The 20427-nt window shown below is 33.6% G+C and overlaps 1 protein-coding gene across 6 annotated transcripts in view; it reads right to left on the bottom strand.

Moving 5' to 3' along the window:
- Window positions 1–20427, bottom strand: part of PCDH11X (protocadherin 11 X-linked) — a 441647-nt gene that overhangs the window by 357890 nt on the left and 63330 nt on the right. For 5 of the 6 annotated variants that reach the window (XM_090150278.1, XM_090150279.1, XM_090150282.1 and 2 more), the window contains one exon: window positions 15602–18088. In XM_090150278.1, the coding sequence (XP_090006404.1) occupies window positions 15602–18088 (2487 nt within the window). Of the gene's footprint in view, window positions 1–8841; window positions 9311–15601; window positions 18089–20427 lie in introns of those variants that run through there. The other variant, XM_090150284.1, reaches the window with a different exon arrangement.

The following is a 20427-nucleotide window of genomic DNA, read 5'->3' as shown; positions in this document are numbered from 1 at the left end:
TTCCCTTTTTAATATAAATATACTTATCCCTGTGGCTTTTTATGACAGAGTACAGCAAATTAACTTTCTTTGCAGTATTCTCTAATTTGTCGCTGAGAATGAACAAATTCTTAGAATATTCAATATATAAAAATAGATTGTGCATGTTGCTATTGCTTGTGGTGCATTTCACACAAGTAGTAAACGCTCTCTGAAAATAAAACTTCAAAAGAGCTCATTTTAATGGTAAAATTTTACGTTCTCCCATCTATCTCAAGAAGAATGATGTTCTTCACAACTAAGATTACTACAGTTCACTCTGTGAAATTCCACAGTTATCATACCCTCATGTGAATTTAATAAAGCTTAGCCTTAGCTGCTCTTGAACAGCAGCCAAGCATTTGATTTGTTCTATTTCGTTTTATTCTTCTATATGCATCTTGTTACCATCTGGAATCATAAAAACAAACAGTTCAAGCAGCTAATGTGTTAAAAGGGGGCAATGACATAATGAAATATTTCCTTCCAGTTCCTTCCAACACTCATTTTTTCTTTCATATCCATTTCAGAACTCACATTGTCATTTACTAATTCCAGAAGGACTTTCTGTAAGAGGATTTTCAGGACAGATGTTGGAACCCTTACACAACTGAGCACATGCTGTCTTATCCATGTTTAGTGTTTCAAAGCCAAAATACTGTAACTAATAAATTATTCTTGGTAGCTGATTGAGAGCATGTAATTGCACCATTGTGTGTCTCATGTACTGAACATATCAAAAGAATATTTCCCCCTCCAATTAAGTTTTCTTTTTCCAATTGGTTTTCAAATTGAATGCACTACTCTATCTGCTTTTAACATTCAACTTTCATGGTAAGTTTCTGAAAAGGTTTGATCCACTTTTTTATGAGCAAAGAAATGATGGCATGTCAATTTACCAATGTTTAAACTGGTAGAACTAGATGGAATTCAAATGAAAACTTTCAATATTTTTATAAATTAAACATAAAAGTTGGTGAGTGACACAAGCAAGCAAAAAATGTTTCATTGGACTGTACTCTGAAAATGCATATGAATAGATATATTTCAACATAAGTGAATTGAATTCATTTGACATTTATCCATAAAAACAGATGAGATTCTGAGTTCTACTAAAACATCTATATGTACTTGATGGTCCAGAAACACTAAGAATTTGAACTGACATAAAAATATATTACTTTTAGAGAATTCTGGAAGAGACTTAGGATCCTGGCAGTTGTTCTTAGCTTTATATTTTTGTCCTTTTATCTGAAGCATATATGTAGCTGAAAAATATATGAAATTTGAAGCCCAGAAGAGAAAATATCCCTTTGGATGTCAGAAAATGGAATCTTAGTAAATGGTAATACAAATAAAACAATCATGTTAGTGGAAGAACTTAAACATTTCAAGTATGTATTTTTGTAAAATGGGATGCTATGTTCTTTTGGGATAACTTTATGCTATGCTAAGTTCCAAGATGAGGTAAAATTCCAAAAGAGCCATAGTGTTTGAGTCTTTGATACTAAATACTGCTTCCTGGAGGAAGTAGAATCTCAGAAATAGGATGAACAGGAAAAAGTACTTTCTTGAAAATATGGCAAGGAGCCAAATTCGCACAAATAGAATTTACAGCATTAATATAAAATTTGTGTATGTACATATTAATAGAGTCTACATTAACACTAACAGGAAATGACAAAATGTGTCATCATAATATGAAGAGAGGCAACATAATACATTTCTCTACATGAGAAAGACATGAAGATGAAAAAGATGGAAGACAAGTTTGGTGAAGCACTATGAGACAGTTGAAGATGGCTCAATATCTAAAAATGAAGAGAATGGTAGAGCTACAGACAAAAGTCAGATTGTGAGTAAGGAACCAACTTATTTTGCACCTTCCTTACGTGAAGGTGTTTGGTTTTCTCATTCAGAAAGAAGCATTTGAAACTGTAAGTAATTAAGAAAGAAAGGTCACCTGAACATGTAAGGGCTTCTTTAGAGCTTAAGTGAAATTTTAACCTTATCCCACTAAGACATTTTCAATCATGAAACTGGGGAGAGCAAGCTTCCAGTTTCACAGTATGGTCGAGCATGTACAGTTTCTGGGATACAACACACATCTTTGTTAAAGAAAAAAATAGATAAATAATTCAAATAAAATGAATGATTGTGATCAGCTTTAACGACTTCTGTTCAAAACAGACTTTGATGGATTGTCTCCAAGGGACTCGAAAAAGTTTCACAGGTACTCAAATACTTCCTATCTATCTCTAAAATAGCTGCATGCTTTTTCAATAGAACTTAAACACAGCAAGAGAAATTCCAATTAAGATAAGGAAACACTTTTCACCAGGAGAAGTAGTCCAATAGGAACCAGTGTTTCAGAAAGGTTCAGGAATCTCCACCCTTACTATTAGTCAGGGGTAGACTGTATGAGGTCCAGAGCAGACCAGTCAATATTTGAGCAAGAAATGTCTTAGAAAACTTTCTGACACAGAAATTAGACATGCAAAATTATCAGAAAGATACCTTACTTTTGTGTGTGTATAGAGCTTCTATAGCTCTTAAACGTGTAAAATAGGAGATAATAGGGTAAATATTTTGTGTGACGAATAAAACTCAGAGAAACTATTTATCTTACTTCACTGTGTCTTATGGGACATAACTCTGAAAAGTATTAGATATTTGTATTTGGAAGATTAGCCTAATGTATTTTGAGGAAGGAAAGTAGAGTTTTCCCATCGGATTTCTCATAAAACCATTGTTCCCACTCAATTCTAAAAATAATATAGATCCAGCTGACTCTGCATGAACTGTAAGACAGTAAATACAGCAATGCCGATTACTGCTGATAACAGTCTCAGACATACCTTTACAAGCAGCAACAACTCTCAGCTGCAGCTCTTTCTGAGTTTTGAGTATAGCATGAGTTGGGAGAGAGATTTCTCCTATAAATTGCAGTGGTTCAGGATTCTAACTTTGAAATCAATAGCAATCAAAATCTCAGCAGGCTGTAGAAGTCATTACCACCTTTCTGCTAAGCTTGAGAACATAACCCAATATTTTTCTCTTCTCTTGAAGATTTGTTTACAAATATACTTATTCTAGATTGAAAAACATTTTCACAGCTTCAGTTTGATCCACTGATATATTGTATCTGTTGAATCCCCAAAACAGATGCTTTTGAAACAGAAGATAGAAAATGCTTACGCTTTTATAGCATATGTTACGATTCTAAATATGTATACCTATACATTCATATAACTGGTTAAGAATATGTTTTACTTTTAAAAAATACATTTAGAGAAGTGAAATGCAACAAAGACAGAAGACAGTTGCAAGAATCAGTATTATTATTACAGTCTATTTCTTTCATATATTTCTTTTACATATTAACTATAATCCAGGTAAGTTTAAAAATAGAAGATAGGTAAGTCATACAACAATTTTTTTTTTTTTTTTTTTTTGTAATATCATTAACAATTAGATAGTTTCATCCAGTTAAAATAACAGTGAAATCTGTACTATACACCATTCAAGTCTAAGTTGCATCACTTTTTCACTTTCACTTTGAAATACATTAATTTTCTAAGGGTGGGAAAAATATTTCTAAAAATCAATAAAAACTGGTCTTGTAATACAATTAAGATGTTTTACTTTCAAATCATGTGGTAAGCCTGACACAAACCAAACATTAAAATCATGTGTGAATGCAAATTTAAGTGTTCGCATACAAGGCAACATTCCACAGTTAGAATTTGTGATCCTTGCTACTTGGTGAGAATAAATGATTTTCTTTCCCTGAATTGCTTTCTTCCCCATAAAGTATGTCCAAGTAGTAGAAATTTTCAGGAAAATGTATCTTCTAGTCTCTCAAGTACTTTAAAAGTTCAGAGTGTGAAGTACACCTGTTTGTTGCTCATTTGCTTATCTGAAAAATATGTGCACTCTAGCATCATCTGTCCTTGTCTTGCTGGAAGGAGATTGGAGAGAAAGAAGGGAGGAAGCAACGATGGATCAACCCATCAATGATTTAGATATGGATCTAAGAAAAGTATGCTTGTTGAGTGTTTCAGAGTGAAGTTGTCTACATGCCTGAAACTTATTTGTGATTTACGCACCCAGATAAAAGGGGAGTTTTTGAACTGCCAGACACTAAAAAGGAAAAAATATTTTTGAAGAAAGATGTTAGATTCAAGTTTCACGTCAAACTCTGGTGATCAGATCATTAACAAAGACAGACAACATCACAGCCTAGTACATAAACTGAGGTAAGTTCATCCATTTGACAACCATGAACATCTCATAGGAGAAGAAAGATGAAAAACATAAAAAGGACTGGAATTCAGTTGATAACTCTGAGGTGCTCTTCAGTAATGGGAAATCAAACCTCAAATCTCTGATAATCATCATTTAGCTTTTATTGGAAATAAGTTGACTGAGCTTTAATGAACAACTTCAATTTAAAAATAAATAAATAATAAATACAAATGAATAAAGGCTGTTTAAAAGATTGTTGAAGCCAGAAATACTCCTGAAAAATTCATGGTAACACAATTATTTAATATCCATCTATATTAATTTAAATAACTGAATTTGATTTACATATGTCTCTTCATTAAATCTGCAGAGGCAGATTTTTACATTGGAGAAAATATAGAAGTATCATTTTCATGATATTTTCAGTGGCAAGATTTAAGAGAGCCTATACAATAGAAAAAGATATTAATTCAGAATAGCAAGAGAAATTTTCCACAATACATTCCAGTAACCTTAGTACTGGAATGAGTGAAATACTCAAAGAAAGAGAAGAGAAACTCAAAACTGTATTTATCATATTGTATCATAACCTCCAAGTTAAACAAGAGTCACTTTCTAATACAGTTAGAACACAGTACACTCTCAAAGGGAAGACCAACTTCAAAATAAAGTGTAAAGTGAAATTCTAGTGCTTGACTATCTTTCATAGCAGGATATATTCTGTACTGGGACAGGCATATAACTACAGGTTTTTTTAATGTAATATATTGCCTGTAAACTGTGCTAACTGAACATGAGATATATGTGTATTCATTCACCCTCATGCTCTCTTTACATACACATGCACAGAGAATACATACATACACAGACATATATATATGTAAAGACATACTATATATCTCTCTCTATAAACACTATAAACACTCGCACATATATGTAAACATTCTTAGAGGATGTGCAGCTCTTCAAAAGTTCTTCTTAGAGCACACGTAGTTAAAGAAAATGCAGACAAAATGTATGTACGGTAAGAAATATGCTTGCTAGTAATCTTTGTGTGGTAAGTTTAGTTTATAATTATAGACTCTAACCACCGTAAAAAAAACACTGGTATATATATAGAATTGACAGTGTGCATGCACTGCCAAAAGAGATCGAAGGTGTGTTTAAAAACAGTGCTTCTTCAAAAGATATATAAATATAAACCTTAAACAAAATTTATTTTAGAAATAGATGATCAAGACATAAAAGAAACCATGCTTGATAATTCAATATGAAATCAAAAATATATGCTCAAAATGTCTTGTTAAAAAGATTTTACAAATAATACTTAACATCAGGCTATGCCATATATACTCACACTATGATAAAACAGGAAATCACTAAAAATCTGTAACAACAATAACAACAACAACAAAACCAAACTGCTTTACAGTTTACGTTAAAAAAATAATTCTGTTTACATCACAAACTGTTTCATTTTTGACAGTACCCTACTGCCTTTTAGCAGTATTCAGTGAGATTCAGAAGGATATAGTGATATTCTCCAAAGTCCAATGTACTTTTTGATATGACAGGCAGCTTTCATACAAACTACAGATTGCGTGCCATAGTTTTTCTTCAGTCTTGTTTGACATTAGGTTGTTTGAGATCAAGTGGCACAGAGCTTTGGTAGAAACATATTCATATGAAATCCAGGTATTGACAATATGACACGGGATACAGAATGGCAAATATGAGAGCCATCTTTGGCTGCTGGCACTGGCTGCAGGTCTAAAAGATGTGAAGCAACTAATGCTAAGCCAGACACTGCACTGTAAATAACCAAAAACAAACTCTAGGACTTCTATAGGCACAGATATTTCTGCACTGGTGACAAGGGTGATGATGTGCACCAAACAAAAGGATAAATCTCTAAATAAGTTTACTGAGATCATAGTGAGTAGTAATAATCGCAAGAAAATAACGTAAAAACTGTGACTGATATTTCCAAGAAAAATATAACGAATTTTCAATTTCAAAAGCAGCATTTTGACAACTCAGTAATTCTTGCTCTTCATTTACGCTGACTTCCATGCAGTCAGAAAAATCATTTATTTAGGTGAAAGCACGAGAAAGAAATTATATTCAACACTGAAGTAGGCCTGGCTTTGATTCAGGATTCTAATATTCATTAAAAAATCTAAATATGGAATTTTTTGACTGACCTCCACTTATCCTTCACCTTTTTTTAAAAGTGTAGAAATTAATATTCAGCACATATACACATTTGGTAAGTACACATCAGGCTTTCACGAGACTTTCATGAATGCACTTAATCATCAGAAAGAAATAAGTATAAGACTTGTACTTATACTAGCCTATGAAAGAACCACTCTTTAAAAAGTGATATTTAGATATAAGAAAACAAAAATGGAAACAGAAACATATGAAACTGAACTACTTAAGAGGTTGCTGGTTTTTCCAATAGTGCATTTGAAAAGTTATCATATTTGGCTGAGCTAGCTCACGAGAGAACTAGAAGAGAGATTATTGATTTAGACCACTAATCCAACCAGTTGATGAGCCTCTATTTCATACGTGTGTCTTTTCTAAGGTTAAAAATCAGACTAGATTCTTCTAGAATAGAATGATATGAGCAATGAAATATCAGGAAAATGATAGTTCTTCAGCTTGGCTAAAAGAAAAAGAAACAGAAGTCTCCTGAGAAATATTTTTTCTCACAAACAATCAACATTCATCTCAAGAAACTGCAAGCACAAGTTATCAAAGGTTCTTTTCATACTCATTGTAAAAAGTAGGCACTTGTAGAGGGTGCAGCCCTCTAGCATGTAGATGAACCAAGTCCAGTACCTCAGCTCAGTATTCCTCAATTAAAAGAAAAAAATTCTCAAGATAAGCATTCCTATTATTTGGTGCTTCTCTTCCTAACCAAACATGAATTTTACATGTACAAGCTTTCTCATTAAGGAAATCAAACCTAACTGCTGCAAGAACAGAAATCCAAAGATTCAATTAAAAAAGAAAACACAGTAAATAAGTCTGTGAAATCCTACTATCTTGAACAACTCTACTAGGCCAAAGGTTAATTACTCTTAATAAATATCCTTGCATGCTTCCCATCACCCAATATGAGGAACCTAAGCAAACAACTGCAATAGCAATAGGCAGTACCCATCTTTAGTTACACTAAACAATACTTCTTGAATAAACTTTTTACTATGTCTGGAATGGAGTATAAAACCAAAACAACTGGCTAAGTTGTGGCATTGAATCAATAAATATCATTACTTTATGTCTAACCACTGAATGTGTAGTTTAATTTGAATCGTAAATGCTGCAAGGGTATGGTATGGTAAATAGGAACAGCAAAACTGTCTTACAGATACATAAACATCTTTCCAAGAAAATCATCTCATTATAGGAAGGAAATTTTTCCTGTAACAGTCATAGCTATAATTATGCAATACAATATGCTAAATTACAATACGTACTTAATTATTAATAGAATTTATTTTACAGATCAAATAGCCAAATACACAATTTTGAAAGAGCCAGATAGCAATGTGGAGAATACTATAGGCAACAGTCATGGTAGACATTCTGCAGTCTAAGAACTGAGGCAACGTGAATATTAAGTACAAGCCTATAAATATCTTTACATCAAACATACAGGAAGGTGTAAGAATGTCACGTTGTAATCTAATTGACCAATCATTAATAACTTTTTCTTTAAATTATATATACTGTATACATCCCAGTTAGAAGTGTTATTCATTTTATTCTAGCAAACTAATATTACATGTCTTCACATAAGTGCAGAAAACAGGGTTCTTTATACTCCTTTGCTTCCTAAGAGATTTTCTATTGCACGTGAAATGCTAATATTATAGATGATACATATTAAGCATTATTCTCTAAAATATACAGGAACTTACAACCAGGGAATGATACTCAAACTGTATTTGTTAAATGAGTCAAACTAAATTAAAAAAATAATAATAATAAATTATGTAAACAAATTTAAATTAAAATAACAAAGGTAATAATAATTTGGAGAGAAACAAAAACCAGAAGGCCATATTTTCCCCTTTGTGCTGGGTAACTGCAAAAAATTCTAGGTTCCAACAAATATTTATCATTTCCTATTTTATCACAGTGAAAAGCAAGACACTGGATCTATGATTTAAAAAAAAAAAAAAAAAAAAAAAAAGTATTTCAAAAGATTAGGTGTATAGCACCTGTTATGTGTTATCTAGATTTCAGCAAGCAAAATGCAAATTAGATTCTATTTTAGGAAGTGAATATTTTTGAGTTATTTAAAATGTGATCATTTATTACAAAGTCTTGTGGGTAAGAAAGTATTCATTGTTCACAACTAATATTGAGCCTATGAAATGAGAAAGCAGTGATTTGATCAATTCCATTTATGAACCATAGCAGCAATACTATCATTAAAAATATTATGGAATAGATATAAATAACACTTGATTCTTAATATGTGTAACAATGCTATATTGTGACAACAATTTCTTTTCTTTTTAATGCAGGGAGTATAAAGAACTTTACATTCTCCTTTGAATGTACGAATAAAATTTATTGCTCCCTTTTATTATACTTATATAATCAAAACTTCTACTTGTTTCAACTAAAATAAATAAGGAAAAAATCTGGGACAAGAAGTTGGTTACAAGCAAAATTAGAAAACAATAGATTTATCATAATCGCCAACTGCGATGAATGATGGGTCACATTACTTCTTTCTTAGCAAAACTACATTATAGAACACTATAGCACAACGTACTAAAATTTCGTTGTCTTTTCCTTTAAAAAATTCTTGCCCTTGATACCTTTCAGTAGGGCAGCTTGAACAGTTCATCGTCACTTCCAAACCCCTCTGGAGATCAGACGATAAATGTCTTCGGCAATCAGAGAGAGGACAAAGGGCTTTCTCGTGCTATTTCCTTGTTTTCATGTTTGCTGGCTTAACATCATTGTGTACACGTACGACTTCAGTATATAACATCAGATGCGATGGCGTTCAGAGCTGGCAAACAGAGAAACAGCATGAGAAAAGCCCTTTTCTACATAGTTTTCCCCATATATTGTAAAGTTTGCTTCCAACTTTCAATCATGTCAACCACATAGTTTGAGAAGTACCAAACTACTGCATTTCTATGTAACCAACCACCTTTGGTGAGTGTGAGTGTTTGCAGGTCTCTGTATACACAGAAAGATCTGCACACATCTACATGTACACACAACAGAAGCGTTAAAACGGGAGACACAAAAATGGCTTCTATGTACGTTATTCAAGGTTTTTAACATTTTTTTCCTTATCAGCTCAAAACTCCAAGTGCTGTATCAAGCATACAGCTATCAGAAAACTACGATACTACCTAAAATACATTCTAAAGCTTTTTTTTTTTTTTAGTAGACCATTCAAGAGCATAGTTCCTTAGAGCATAAAATATTTTGAAGAGTTATTTTGCTTCCTTAAGTTGTACTTATTATCAACAGAGTTAGAGTCTTGAAAATTCACTGAAACAAAGCCATTCAGATCAATTATTTCAAGGAAAAAAATCCACTATCAATAGCAGTCACCAAGACACTAGCCACTCACTGGTCAGGAAATTGCTATCAACTGAAGATCATTGAGTGTAATACCTTCTGTGAGAAAATAGGAAAAGAAATAAGTGTGAAAATTAAACTAAAGATAAATCAGATTTCATTGTTGACAATGGTTGGTAGCCATAAGTTTCTATTAAAAAAAAAAAAAAAAGGAACTGAGAAGAAAAGAGTAAACATTTCAGCTTCACCACGAAAGCAGGAAGGTGAAACATACTTAATGTTTAGGGAAAATCATATGTATTTCTACTGCTACTATCCAAAACAAGCTGCTATTGGATAGAGAGTTGAGTATCATTCTAGCCTAAAAAACAATCACCAAATGTTAATGCTGGAACATTGCCTACCAACTTCAGTACAAACTCAGTCAAATAGTTTTAACTGGGATTAAAAAAAAAAAAAAAAAAAAAAAAAAAAAAAAAAAAACAGCCTCTGTTTTCTCCAAAGTACTTCTTACTGCTCAAGAAAAATTGAGACGCTATACTGAGGGACGTGCTTTAGTGGGGAAATATTGTGGTAGGTGAACGGTTGGACTGGATTATTTTGGAGGCCTTTTCCAATCTTGCTGATTCAGTGATTTTATGATTCTACTTAAAAGTCACATTCAAAATCATTCCTTTTTTTTTTTTCCTAAAAAGACTAGTGAATTTATTTTTTGTTTTCTTTTCACTTGTGCTTGGTATTTGTTTTCTACCATGAAGTGCAGAGTATCAATTCCAGACTTCCTTCCCCATGTTTTTTCAATAAAAAACACATCTGTGAAATAAAAATTGACTTTTCTTTCCACGAAGAATTCCACAGAGGAAAAACATTTCCTTGACTGGTTTTGCTTTAGTAGTACTACACATCTAATTAACTGTTCACTAACATAAAAATCTGCAAATTTCACTTATCCTTCAGTAGCATCTTTTTCTCCAGATACGAATTTCAGTTCTTACTGAAATGTTCGTACACAGAATCATATCAGAATTACCAGCAAAATTACCAGCTAGAAAATTAAGAGAAAATAACAATAGTCAGAGTTGTAGTAATCACTTCTGAGACAGCTTTTGCGAAGGGTTATACCGACAGATACTTATCTGACATTTAGAAGAAAATGTTCTTGAGTGTAATTTACTCTGTATTTGTCAATGCAAAACACAGTGTTACCTATACACCCTTTCACATATCAGAAGCATCAGCATTGCCTATTGATGATTACAGGATACTGGATTAAACTCACTACTCTCACTTATTACCCAAAATTACCTAAATCATGCATCTAAAGATCTGCATATCACATGAGTTTTCAGAGCTTTTTGATTCAGGAAAGTGCAATATTCTTTTAATTTGCATTCTAAGCACACTGCTCTCATACTGAGTGGAAAACAATAATGGCATTTCACCACATTTCAAATCAGAAACAGAAAACCATATGCATCATAACTGTAAGCCTGCGTAAGCAGTTGGTAGTAAGAAAGTAGCCCCGAAAAAGGCAACATACCGTAAGTGAGGTCTACTTTCTAATATAAATTTAATGTCTATCTCTAATTATTTTCCAACAAACAAGTTCAGCAGAGATCACAGTGTTATTTGAAATCTCCATTCCTACACACGGGTACATTCACACATGATAGAATTCTTGCAAATAAATCAATTAATGAAGCTTTACAGTAGTAAATATGAGAAAATCAATCTTCATACCTGTTAATTCCCACAATTTTTTTCTGAAGATGGAATGGTGTACTAACAGTGGAAATGTTAACATATGGATGGGAGTCCACTGCAAAGCAGGCATAACCACCACCAAGTACAGAAACAGAGTATGATTATATATTTGTCATTCAAACAATACGTTCATATATATATATTCAAACAGTTCAGAGAATGACTATATATTCCAGCTGTACCAGCTGAAGAAGTGAACTGAAAATAAACCAAATCCTGCCATCACTGTTTTCATGTAGTCATACTTTTTCACTAACAAAAGGCCAGAAAATGTGATGATAATAAAGTTAATGGGACCCTTCCTCAGTCAACAGCTATTTATTTTAGGATATTTATAATGTTCCTATAGTGTGAAATAAAGTTTTTTCAAATGAACAAATGTCACAAATAACATTAACTGTAAGAAAGAGACAAGAAGGAGGAGGACATGTGAAGTTTTAATCAACCTTTGCAGCAGTAGTTTCTTAGAACCCAGCTGCCAGAGGTAACATTGTATACTATAATTATGAATGTTTTGATTAGATATGTTGATTTGAATTGTCCAAATGTTGTTTGGAACACCTGAGCAAAGATTCCAGATTTTAAAATTTGTGTTATATATTATATGAATAATGGATTGAAAAAAAACGAAAACATACTTTTCAACTTTCCAATGCAAATGAAAAAAAAAAAAAAAAAAAGATTTTTGAAAGTGTATACTTCATACAGCCTTTTCTCACTACGGTAAATGTCAAAAGCAATTGAGTTTTTGCGAAGCTTGTGGACAGACAAGCTTTAAATGTGTGTATGTTCCTTTCCAAAGAAATACATTCTTCTGAAGACAATGAAAGTTAACTTGATTTTATATGCCTTACTTAAAAACAAACAAACAAACAAAACAACAACAACAACAACAACAACAAAAAAAACGTATTACGAACAAGAAGCCCCTTCACAGTTTATCATATGATAAAACTTCCTTAATACACCTACAGCATCCCAAAGGAAAGCATGCTATTTGAAGGTACCAATTCACTCTCACTAGTATTAACTCCTAACATGTGACTTCAAAATAATATTAATATCTCCTTCCATTACCGTTTCCCACACAAAAGAATCAGAGAAGCTTACTCTCTCTTCTTCTTTGCATTATATTAGCACTACACGTTTCCCTCTTCATCTTCCTGCAGTCAACAATCCAATGTGTCCTCAGTAGCTTCTGATTCCTCTCCCACAAAACTTTGAGCTTTGCTACTGCAGTATTTATTTGCCCACATAGCTCACATAGACATACTTTGGGCTTTTTAGTAGAAAATCCTTTACATTCTCTTTTGCAATTTTTTTTGAGTACAACTGTTATAATGACTTTGTCATTTTGTACATCACTTCTACAAATTTAACAGAAGATAATTGAGAGACCTTTGATATCATTCTGATTTAAAGCTTCAAAAAATCCCATGACTTTTTATCTTTAAATCAGTAGTTCAAACGTCTTGCATAGACAAAGCTAAGAGCTACTGAGATGCGAGGCTTGTTAATATGAATAACCAATTGAAAACGAAAATAAATAAATTCACATCAAGCATAATCATTAGTTTTCTCCTTCAGAGAGATTTTGGCTTGTACTAGGAAGTATGACAGTAATTATTACAGTAGAATAATGTTTCTCACACTAGACATCTTTCTTATTTTCATTTCTCAAACTAGCACATCTGCCTTTTTAACTGAAATTATCCTGCTTCTCCTTGCTGTCCTGCATTTTCTGAAAATTCAGAGAGTGCACAGCATGACTAACCATAAAGATGCCACTTGTCTATAAAGTTGGAGAATAGAGGGTAACATGCATCTGAAAGACTGGAATAGAAGTTTCTTTTGTTTCATCTCTTTGCTGGCTAACAGTGACAACTCTGAGTCAGTCTTTCCTGAGTGTAGCTTCACAGAAGATAAAACTACACAGACTATAATTATACAAAAATACAGGTTAGGAGTAAGACTCGTTTTTACAAAAAATACTGAAATTAAAGAAATATAGTTTGTTTTGCTTATCATAAAACACAATGCTGTAATTACAATCCAACACAAAGGATTAAACTCAGCCCCTCTTCCCAATTTATGTAAATAATATTTTTTGCATTAATATTTTATTACTTATTTAAATAAAATGCAATTAAGTCACGTTTAAAGGAAATGATGTTTTCCAAAACTAGTGGAAAGGACCAGTGTCAGAGAGGAGTTGCAATTTCTCCAATAATGTGGTCACTTTGGTATATGAAAAAATTAACCTTTTGAGCACCATACTAATATAATTTCTGGTACAGTTATATCAGGCAACGAGTATTTAAAAACAAACAAACAAACAAACCAAAGTTCTATTCTCTCAATGACAAGAAACCCCTGTGAATGACTTTTAAAAGATAAAAGAAAACATTTTTTTCCCAAGAGACTGCTGTAGAAGACAATTGCTTTCCATTCTACTTTAAATGTCCCTTCTGATGGAAGAACTAAGAAAAAATCTAGAGTGCCATGAGCTAACCTTCTTTTTTAGTAGAATTAGTGCATTATGAAGTCTGCTTTTGAGCAGACAGTGGAAGAATCTTTTTGGCTCAGAGGAGATATACTGGAGTCCTTGTACTCAACTGAAAAATCACTTAGATCAGGCCTACAGAGCACTTAGATCAGGCCTACCGAGATGCTGAAAACAGTACCACCCACCTCACCATAAGGAAAAGATGAAGAAGCTAGCAAGAAACTTTTCTAATACCCAATTTGACACATTTAAATACCTCTGATGCAAAATATTCAAATCTGAAAAAGTGCACATCTTCTACTGCTGTCATCAAAATAAGAAATTCTATTATTTTTTCCTCAACTTAACTGTTAGTGGAACTCAAAACTTCATTTTGTAATACACAGCTACATGTGTTACCACAGAAATTTGTGTTGTTAAGGGGGAAAAAATTAAGTAGAACAAACAGGCCGTTGTGCAATTTTCATGTACATTTTGTTATCAATGTAGCTCACAAAACAAAGCTCACAGAAAATTTAAAACCTCAACTGAACAGAAAGTCTAACAGACTAAGTCTTGCTGAGGATTTGTTCCCCCAAAATAATATTAAAATATAATATCAATGATATAATAAGCTCTCCTGAAATATTTAATTATTGATTCTTTTAAAATTTGACTAGAAAACTGTTTTCACTGAAAACATCATGATATTCTTAAATAAAAACAGACAAATAGATAAAATTTATTATTTATGAAACTTTCCAAAATATATATATAAAATATATTTGATTTTCAGTTACTTACAGCCTTTCTGTAGTGTCCTGTATGTTCTTATCTTATTTTTAATTTTAAGCTAAGAAGACTGAACTGAATTTTTGAGAAGTTAGTATCTGGTTTACCAAGCATAAGAGCAAAAATGTGAGAGCAATTATCCCAATGCTTCTTATTTTCCTGCAGCTTTGCCTATTGACAGTGCCATTCTACTCAAGTAGTCTGCTACTTTTGAAAATGGCACTGAATCTCTCAGATGAAAATCCTTGCCTGCTTTTAGTGACTTTGAAGTAAAGCTATGCCCAAATGATGGCTGCAATTCCAGACACCATTAATATTAAGAACTACTTATGAGGTCCTGTAAAGCTTTATTGTTTTCCACCTGGCCTAGATTACTTCAACTCTTGAGCACACAATACTATAGAGGACAGTACCATAAACCCTCTGTTTCACACAGCTGCACAGCATACGGAGGTAATGCAGGAAGTGCCATACTGCCATCTGCAGTCCGGAATACCCACCAAAGTAATAATTCACAGTTCGATTTCTTTGCAGCAGTCATTTTAATTTTTCCTTTAACACTGAAGAATCTCCAATTGTTTACACTTCAATGTTTCTATCAAACATAACTTTTCATAACTTTTAGTCCTTGTGGAAAATTTTATTTTGCAGTGTTTAGAATTAGAGCAAAATTAATGGAAAAGAAAGAGGCAAAGGAGAAAGAGAGAACCTTAAAATTTCCATTACCTGTCTGGTGTGAATGGGGCCTGGGGTCTTGAAGCCTCCTTGACAGCTGCATTCAGAAACACTGTAAGGGTCCGAGCTGCTTGATGAGCACTTGGAGAGTGAGTCACAGCCCACCACAAAGGTGTTATCCAGAGGCAGTTCCTGAATGACATGGTGCTTCTTGGGGGGTACAGGAGTCTCAGGTTTAATTTGAAAGGTTGGCTGTGGAGAAGCAGACTTGTAGTGCTTTGCTAAATCTGGGCTATCAGGCTTAAATGTGGTTGGTGTAGTGGCCCAGTTATATTTTCCCATAGTCTGTTCTTCTAGTTCTACAGGAATGTCTAAAGTGCCATTTATGTGCTCATGGCCAGGATCATCAGGCTTAGATTCTTCAATAGTCACAAAGTTGAGGAGAAGGCTTTTTGGAGATCGTTTCTTTTTCTTCTTCTTCTTCTTGATCTGCCTATTCTCTTGGTTTGGGGAAACCCACTCACCACTCTGCTTATTTTTCTGGACAACTTTGTGCCTGGGAGTCTGGCGGCACCGTACTAATGCAGTAACAAAAATTACCAGAATAACTGTCATTGTGCCTGCAATAATCGCAATTATGATCTTGACATAATCATTGGTTTGTGGGGTTATCTCACCATCCCCAATGTTCTGGCCAACTGGAGTTTCCATATTCCTGCGCACCAGCTCTTGTATGTAGGAACTATTGGTGACTGTCTCATTCACAAACAAATGCACAAGAGCTATTGTATAAAGAGACTCTGGCTGTCCTAGGTCATTGACTTTAATCACCAGTCTGTGCAAGCCATGATCTGATGTAATTACCTTCTCTTTCAATGTAATATTGCCTGTTAATTGGTCAATTGCAAACAAGCCCCTTGAATTCCCTCCTATAATGCTGTATCGGAGCTCTGCATTCATTCCTGTGTCATTATCAACTGCAAAGACTTTAGTAACAACAGACCCTGGACTGGATGATGTTGGAACCAACTCATATGAATAATTTGATGAAGGAATTACAAAAACAGGCCTGTTGTCATTTACATCAACAACATTGATTGTCACTTTGGCCGTTGAGGAACGCTGCAGTCTTCCTCCATCCACCGCTTTCACCTGAAAAGTGTACGACCCCTGCTGTTCTCTATCAAAAGTAATATTAGGTCTTATTACACCAGTAAGTGGATCGATAATGAAATTGTCTCGACCATTTAATATAGACAGAGTGACTGCAGCATTCTCTCCAGAATCAGCGTCTGTTACTGTGATAAGCCCTACTGTGCCATACATGGGTAAGTTTTCTGGAACATAGAAATTATATTCATTGTGTGTGAAAGCAGGGCTGTTATCATTCTGGTCCAGGACTGACACTGTCACTGTAGCATTGGTCTGCAAGGGTGGCATCCCATTATCCTTAGCCAGTACAGTGAAGGAGTACTTGTCTTGTTTTTCTCTGTCCAGTTTTCTCACTGCTGTCAGAATGCCTGTACGGCGGTCAAGGTTGAAAATAGGGGGTGCATCAGAACCCAGAATATAGCTGATCTCAGCATTGCGCCCACTGTCAGCATCTGTAGCACTTATCTTGGTTAGCTGAGTACCAGGAGCATTGTTTTCAGGGATGGAAAGACCTATGATAGGCTGTGTGAAAACTGGGGCATTGTCATTTTCATCTTTAATTTTGATCAAGAGCATTGCAGATTGGTTTAAGGGAGGTTTACCTGAATCTGAAGCTACTATTTTAATAGCATATTCCCGTGTGGATTCATAATCTAGAAATGTAGCTGTCTCCAGAAGAAACTGATTATCAAACACTGGCTTCAGTCTAAAAGGGACATCATGATCTGTAAAACAAGTAACTTTTCCATTCAGATCAGCGTCCTTGTCCATTACTGTTATCAATGCAATTTTTGTATTAAGTGGAGCTTTCTCAGACAAAAGCACTGTCCCATTCACTGGATTAATGATGTACCTTGTGTCTATTGATGGGACGTTGTCATTAATATCTGTGACATTAACAGTCACTGTTGCTCTCGATGGAGTTGAACTGCCATCACTTGCCAAAACAGTTAATTTGTGTACAGGAGATTCTTCCCTGTCTAGTGGCTCTCTTATGGTGATGAGACCAGTGGCATTATCAATGGCAAACAGCTTTTTGGCCAAGCTGGAGATTTGATTGCTGAAATAGAAGTGGATTTGTGCATTTGAACCCAGGTCTGCATCAGTGGCATGGAGCTGAGAAACAGAGGTCCCCACTGGAGCATTTTCTGGAATACTAACTTCAATGTCATTCTCTTTAAAGACTGGGCGATTATCATTCACATCAGTCACTGTGACTTGCAGGATTGCAGTGCTAGATCTTGGAGGACTTCCACCATCTTCAACTTTAATTTTCATCACATAGGTATCCTTCTGCTCTCTATCCAGGATCTGCTGGACAATCAGTTGAGGCCACTTATCTCCCTCAGGTGTCTCAATTATATCAAGACCAAATACATTCTGACCCTACAAGACACAGAAAGAACATACTTTAGCATATTCAGCATACTTTAGCAACATTTAACATTTAAGCAGAGAATCATCTCATTAATGTTCTGAAATTATCACAAAATATATAAGCTTTATATAGGAATTGACACTTTTATATTTACTCCTAGTTTGCAATATTTAATTTTGCTTTGAGCCCAGGGACCTTAAGAAAAGCTTCAGAACATACATGGAAATGAACTGATACTTCAGAATAACAGGGTTCTGAGTATTTTCGTTTTTTGGGGGGGCAGGGGTACATAACACATTGTTGTGGGTTTGTTCGTTGGTTTCTTGGTGTTGTGTTTGCTTGTTAAACCAACTGCTCTCTTTCTACAGAAAAGAGAAAATTCTTGGACAGATGTGATTTGCTTTCTATCCTGTACCACTGAGTGTGGAGAAGAGAAAAGTAGCCAAGGTTCAACAATGTCCAAATGTAAGGTAATATGCATACACTAAAGGATTTAAACAAATCTTCAATTTCAAGGAAAACAAGAAAGTTAAAGGGACTGCTTCATGGTTCATGGAACAACTCCACACATGATCTGAAGCCATCATAATTTAAAAAAATAAGGATAAAAAAGAAATTGTTTACTATACAATTCAGGCACTAGATAATTCAGACAAAACTAAGCCATAACAGTTTATTAGAAATACACAACAAACTCCTTAAAATTATTCCATTATTCCTCACAATTTGCTTTATATTTATCTTCTTTTTTTTCACTTGGATTGTTTTGGGCAGGTTTTTTTTTTTGTTTTGTTTTGTTTTGTTTTGTTTGTGAACATCACAGAACCGTGATGTTCACTTTGAAAATAATTACTTCTTTTCACAGGGATTGTTGAACATCTAACACTCCTGTAGTAGAAAAGTAATACTATACATATTTGACAAACATGGCTTCCTTCAGAAGCCTTGTGTTGAAAAGAACATGCTAAAATAAATACAACAAAACAAAACAAAACCTGTGTAAGAATGGACTGCTTTGTTTAAGTGTTTTGCCAGTCCAAATTTGACATAAATAAACATTTCTTTCATGGAAAAGAACTATCCATCCCCATTTCAAACATAACTGCGCAACTTGCAGAGTATTTCTGACATTATGTTGCAACCAGGGGCAGTCTAAAGTGAACTGGAGCACGTTCTGAAACAATAAATAAAAACACAGCTTTTACTTATTCAGTAGAAAACATGAAAATATTAGTTTTAAAAGAAATGCCTTCTCAAATAGCAATTCTACATTTATCTCTCTATGGAGGCAAAGTGTGGGTTTCCTATTCATCTTCAATCAGCCTAGCAGTTAGTTGTAATAAATTGCATAACTACTAAGAAATAATGAATTATATATGCTTTAATATAGAATTCCAAAAAAAAAAAAAAAAAAAGTAACAAGCTGGTGGAGGGGGGTGGACATATCAGCTATCTTTTACTTCTTTATTTGTACACAAATTGACAGATGGGCACTGATTATTCTATCATTAGATTTCACAACTACAACAAAAAATTCACATAGACTTTCAATACGTTCAATTATACAAATGAATACACATTTCTGCATTTCTTTAACTATCAAGTCAAAAGCAATTTTTCATTATACCACAAAATAGATTTTAATATAATAGATATTAATAGATTTGATTCTCCCTAACTACCAGTAAACTAATGGAGAAGCAAAAAAGAATGCAAAGAACAATTCCAGGTCAATTATTACTATTTGAGTAATTGTTCTTTATGGGAAAAAAAAAAAAAAAAAAAAAAAAAAAAAAGTTAGTTAGTTAAGAGTATTTCTTGCTGTTCGTTAGAGGATCATGCATCTTTTTAAACTACAAAAATAAAGGGATTTTTTTTTCCCTAATTTAATTCACATTGGGATAGAGTTAAATACAGTGATACGCTGCATTTTATCAAACAAATTTTCTGAGACAGTGCTCCCATTCTAAACATTCCCAAAATGATGAAACATTCAAGAAGCATATTTTGAAGATTACAAATCTCTCCCTCATGAGAAAAGAAACTGAGAGTTAAAAAGAGAAACAGGAAGAAAAACCTTCAGCGTAAAATTTTTACTGTTGAAGTAAATGGATTTATCATCACCAAAACCTCAGTGAAATCAAAATTTCCTACAATGAGATTGGATTTTGGACTGAACCTCAATCATCTCATTATCCCAGTGATCTGAAGCTTTCACCCACGCTAGAGTACAGCTATAAATCTTTAGAAGAAGTATAATAGGTAATTAACACTTCCATAGTACATAGTACCTTTCACCATTAAATTAATTTTAGAAATAACCTGTTAGTTTATTTCCATGGCTATA

This window comes from Phasianus colchicus, chromosome 14 (genome assembly GCF_987193195.1).
Source record: "Phasianus colchicus chromosome 14, bPhaCol1.hap1.1, whole genome shotgun sequence".
NCBI lineage: Eukaryota > Metazoa > Chordata > Aves > Galliformes > Phasianidae > Phasianus > Phasianus colchicus.
This window is presented reverse-complemented; position numbering and strand designations above follow the sequence as displayed.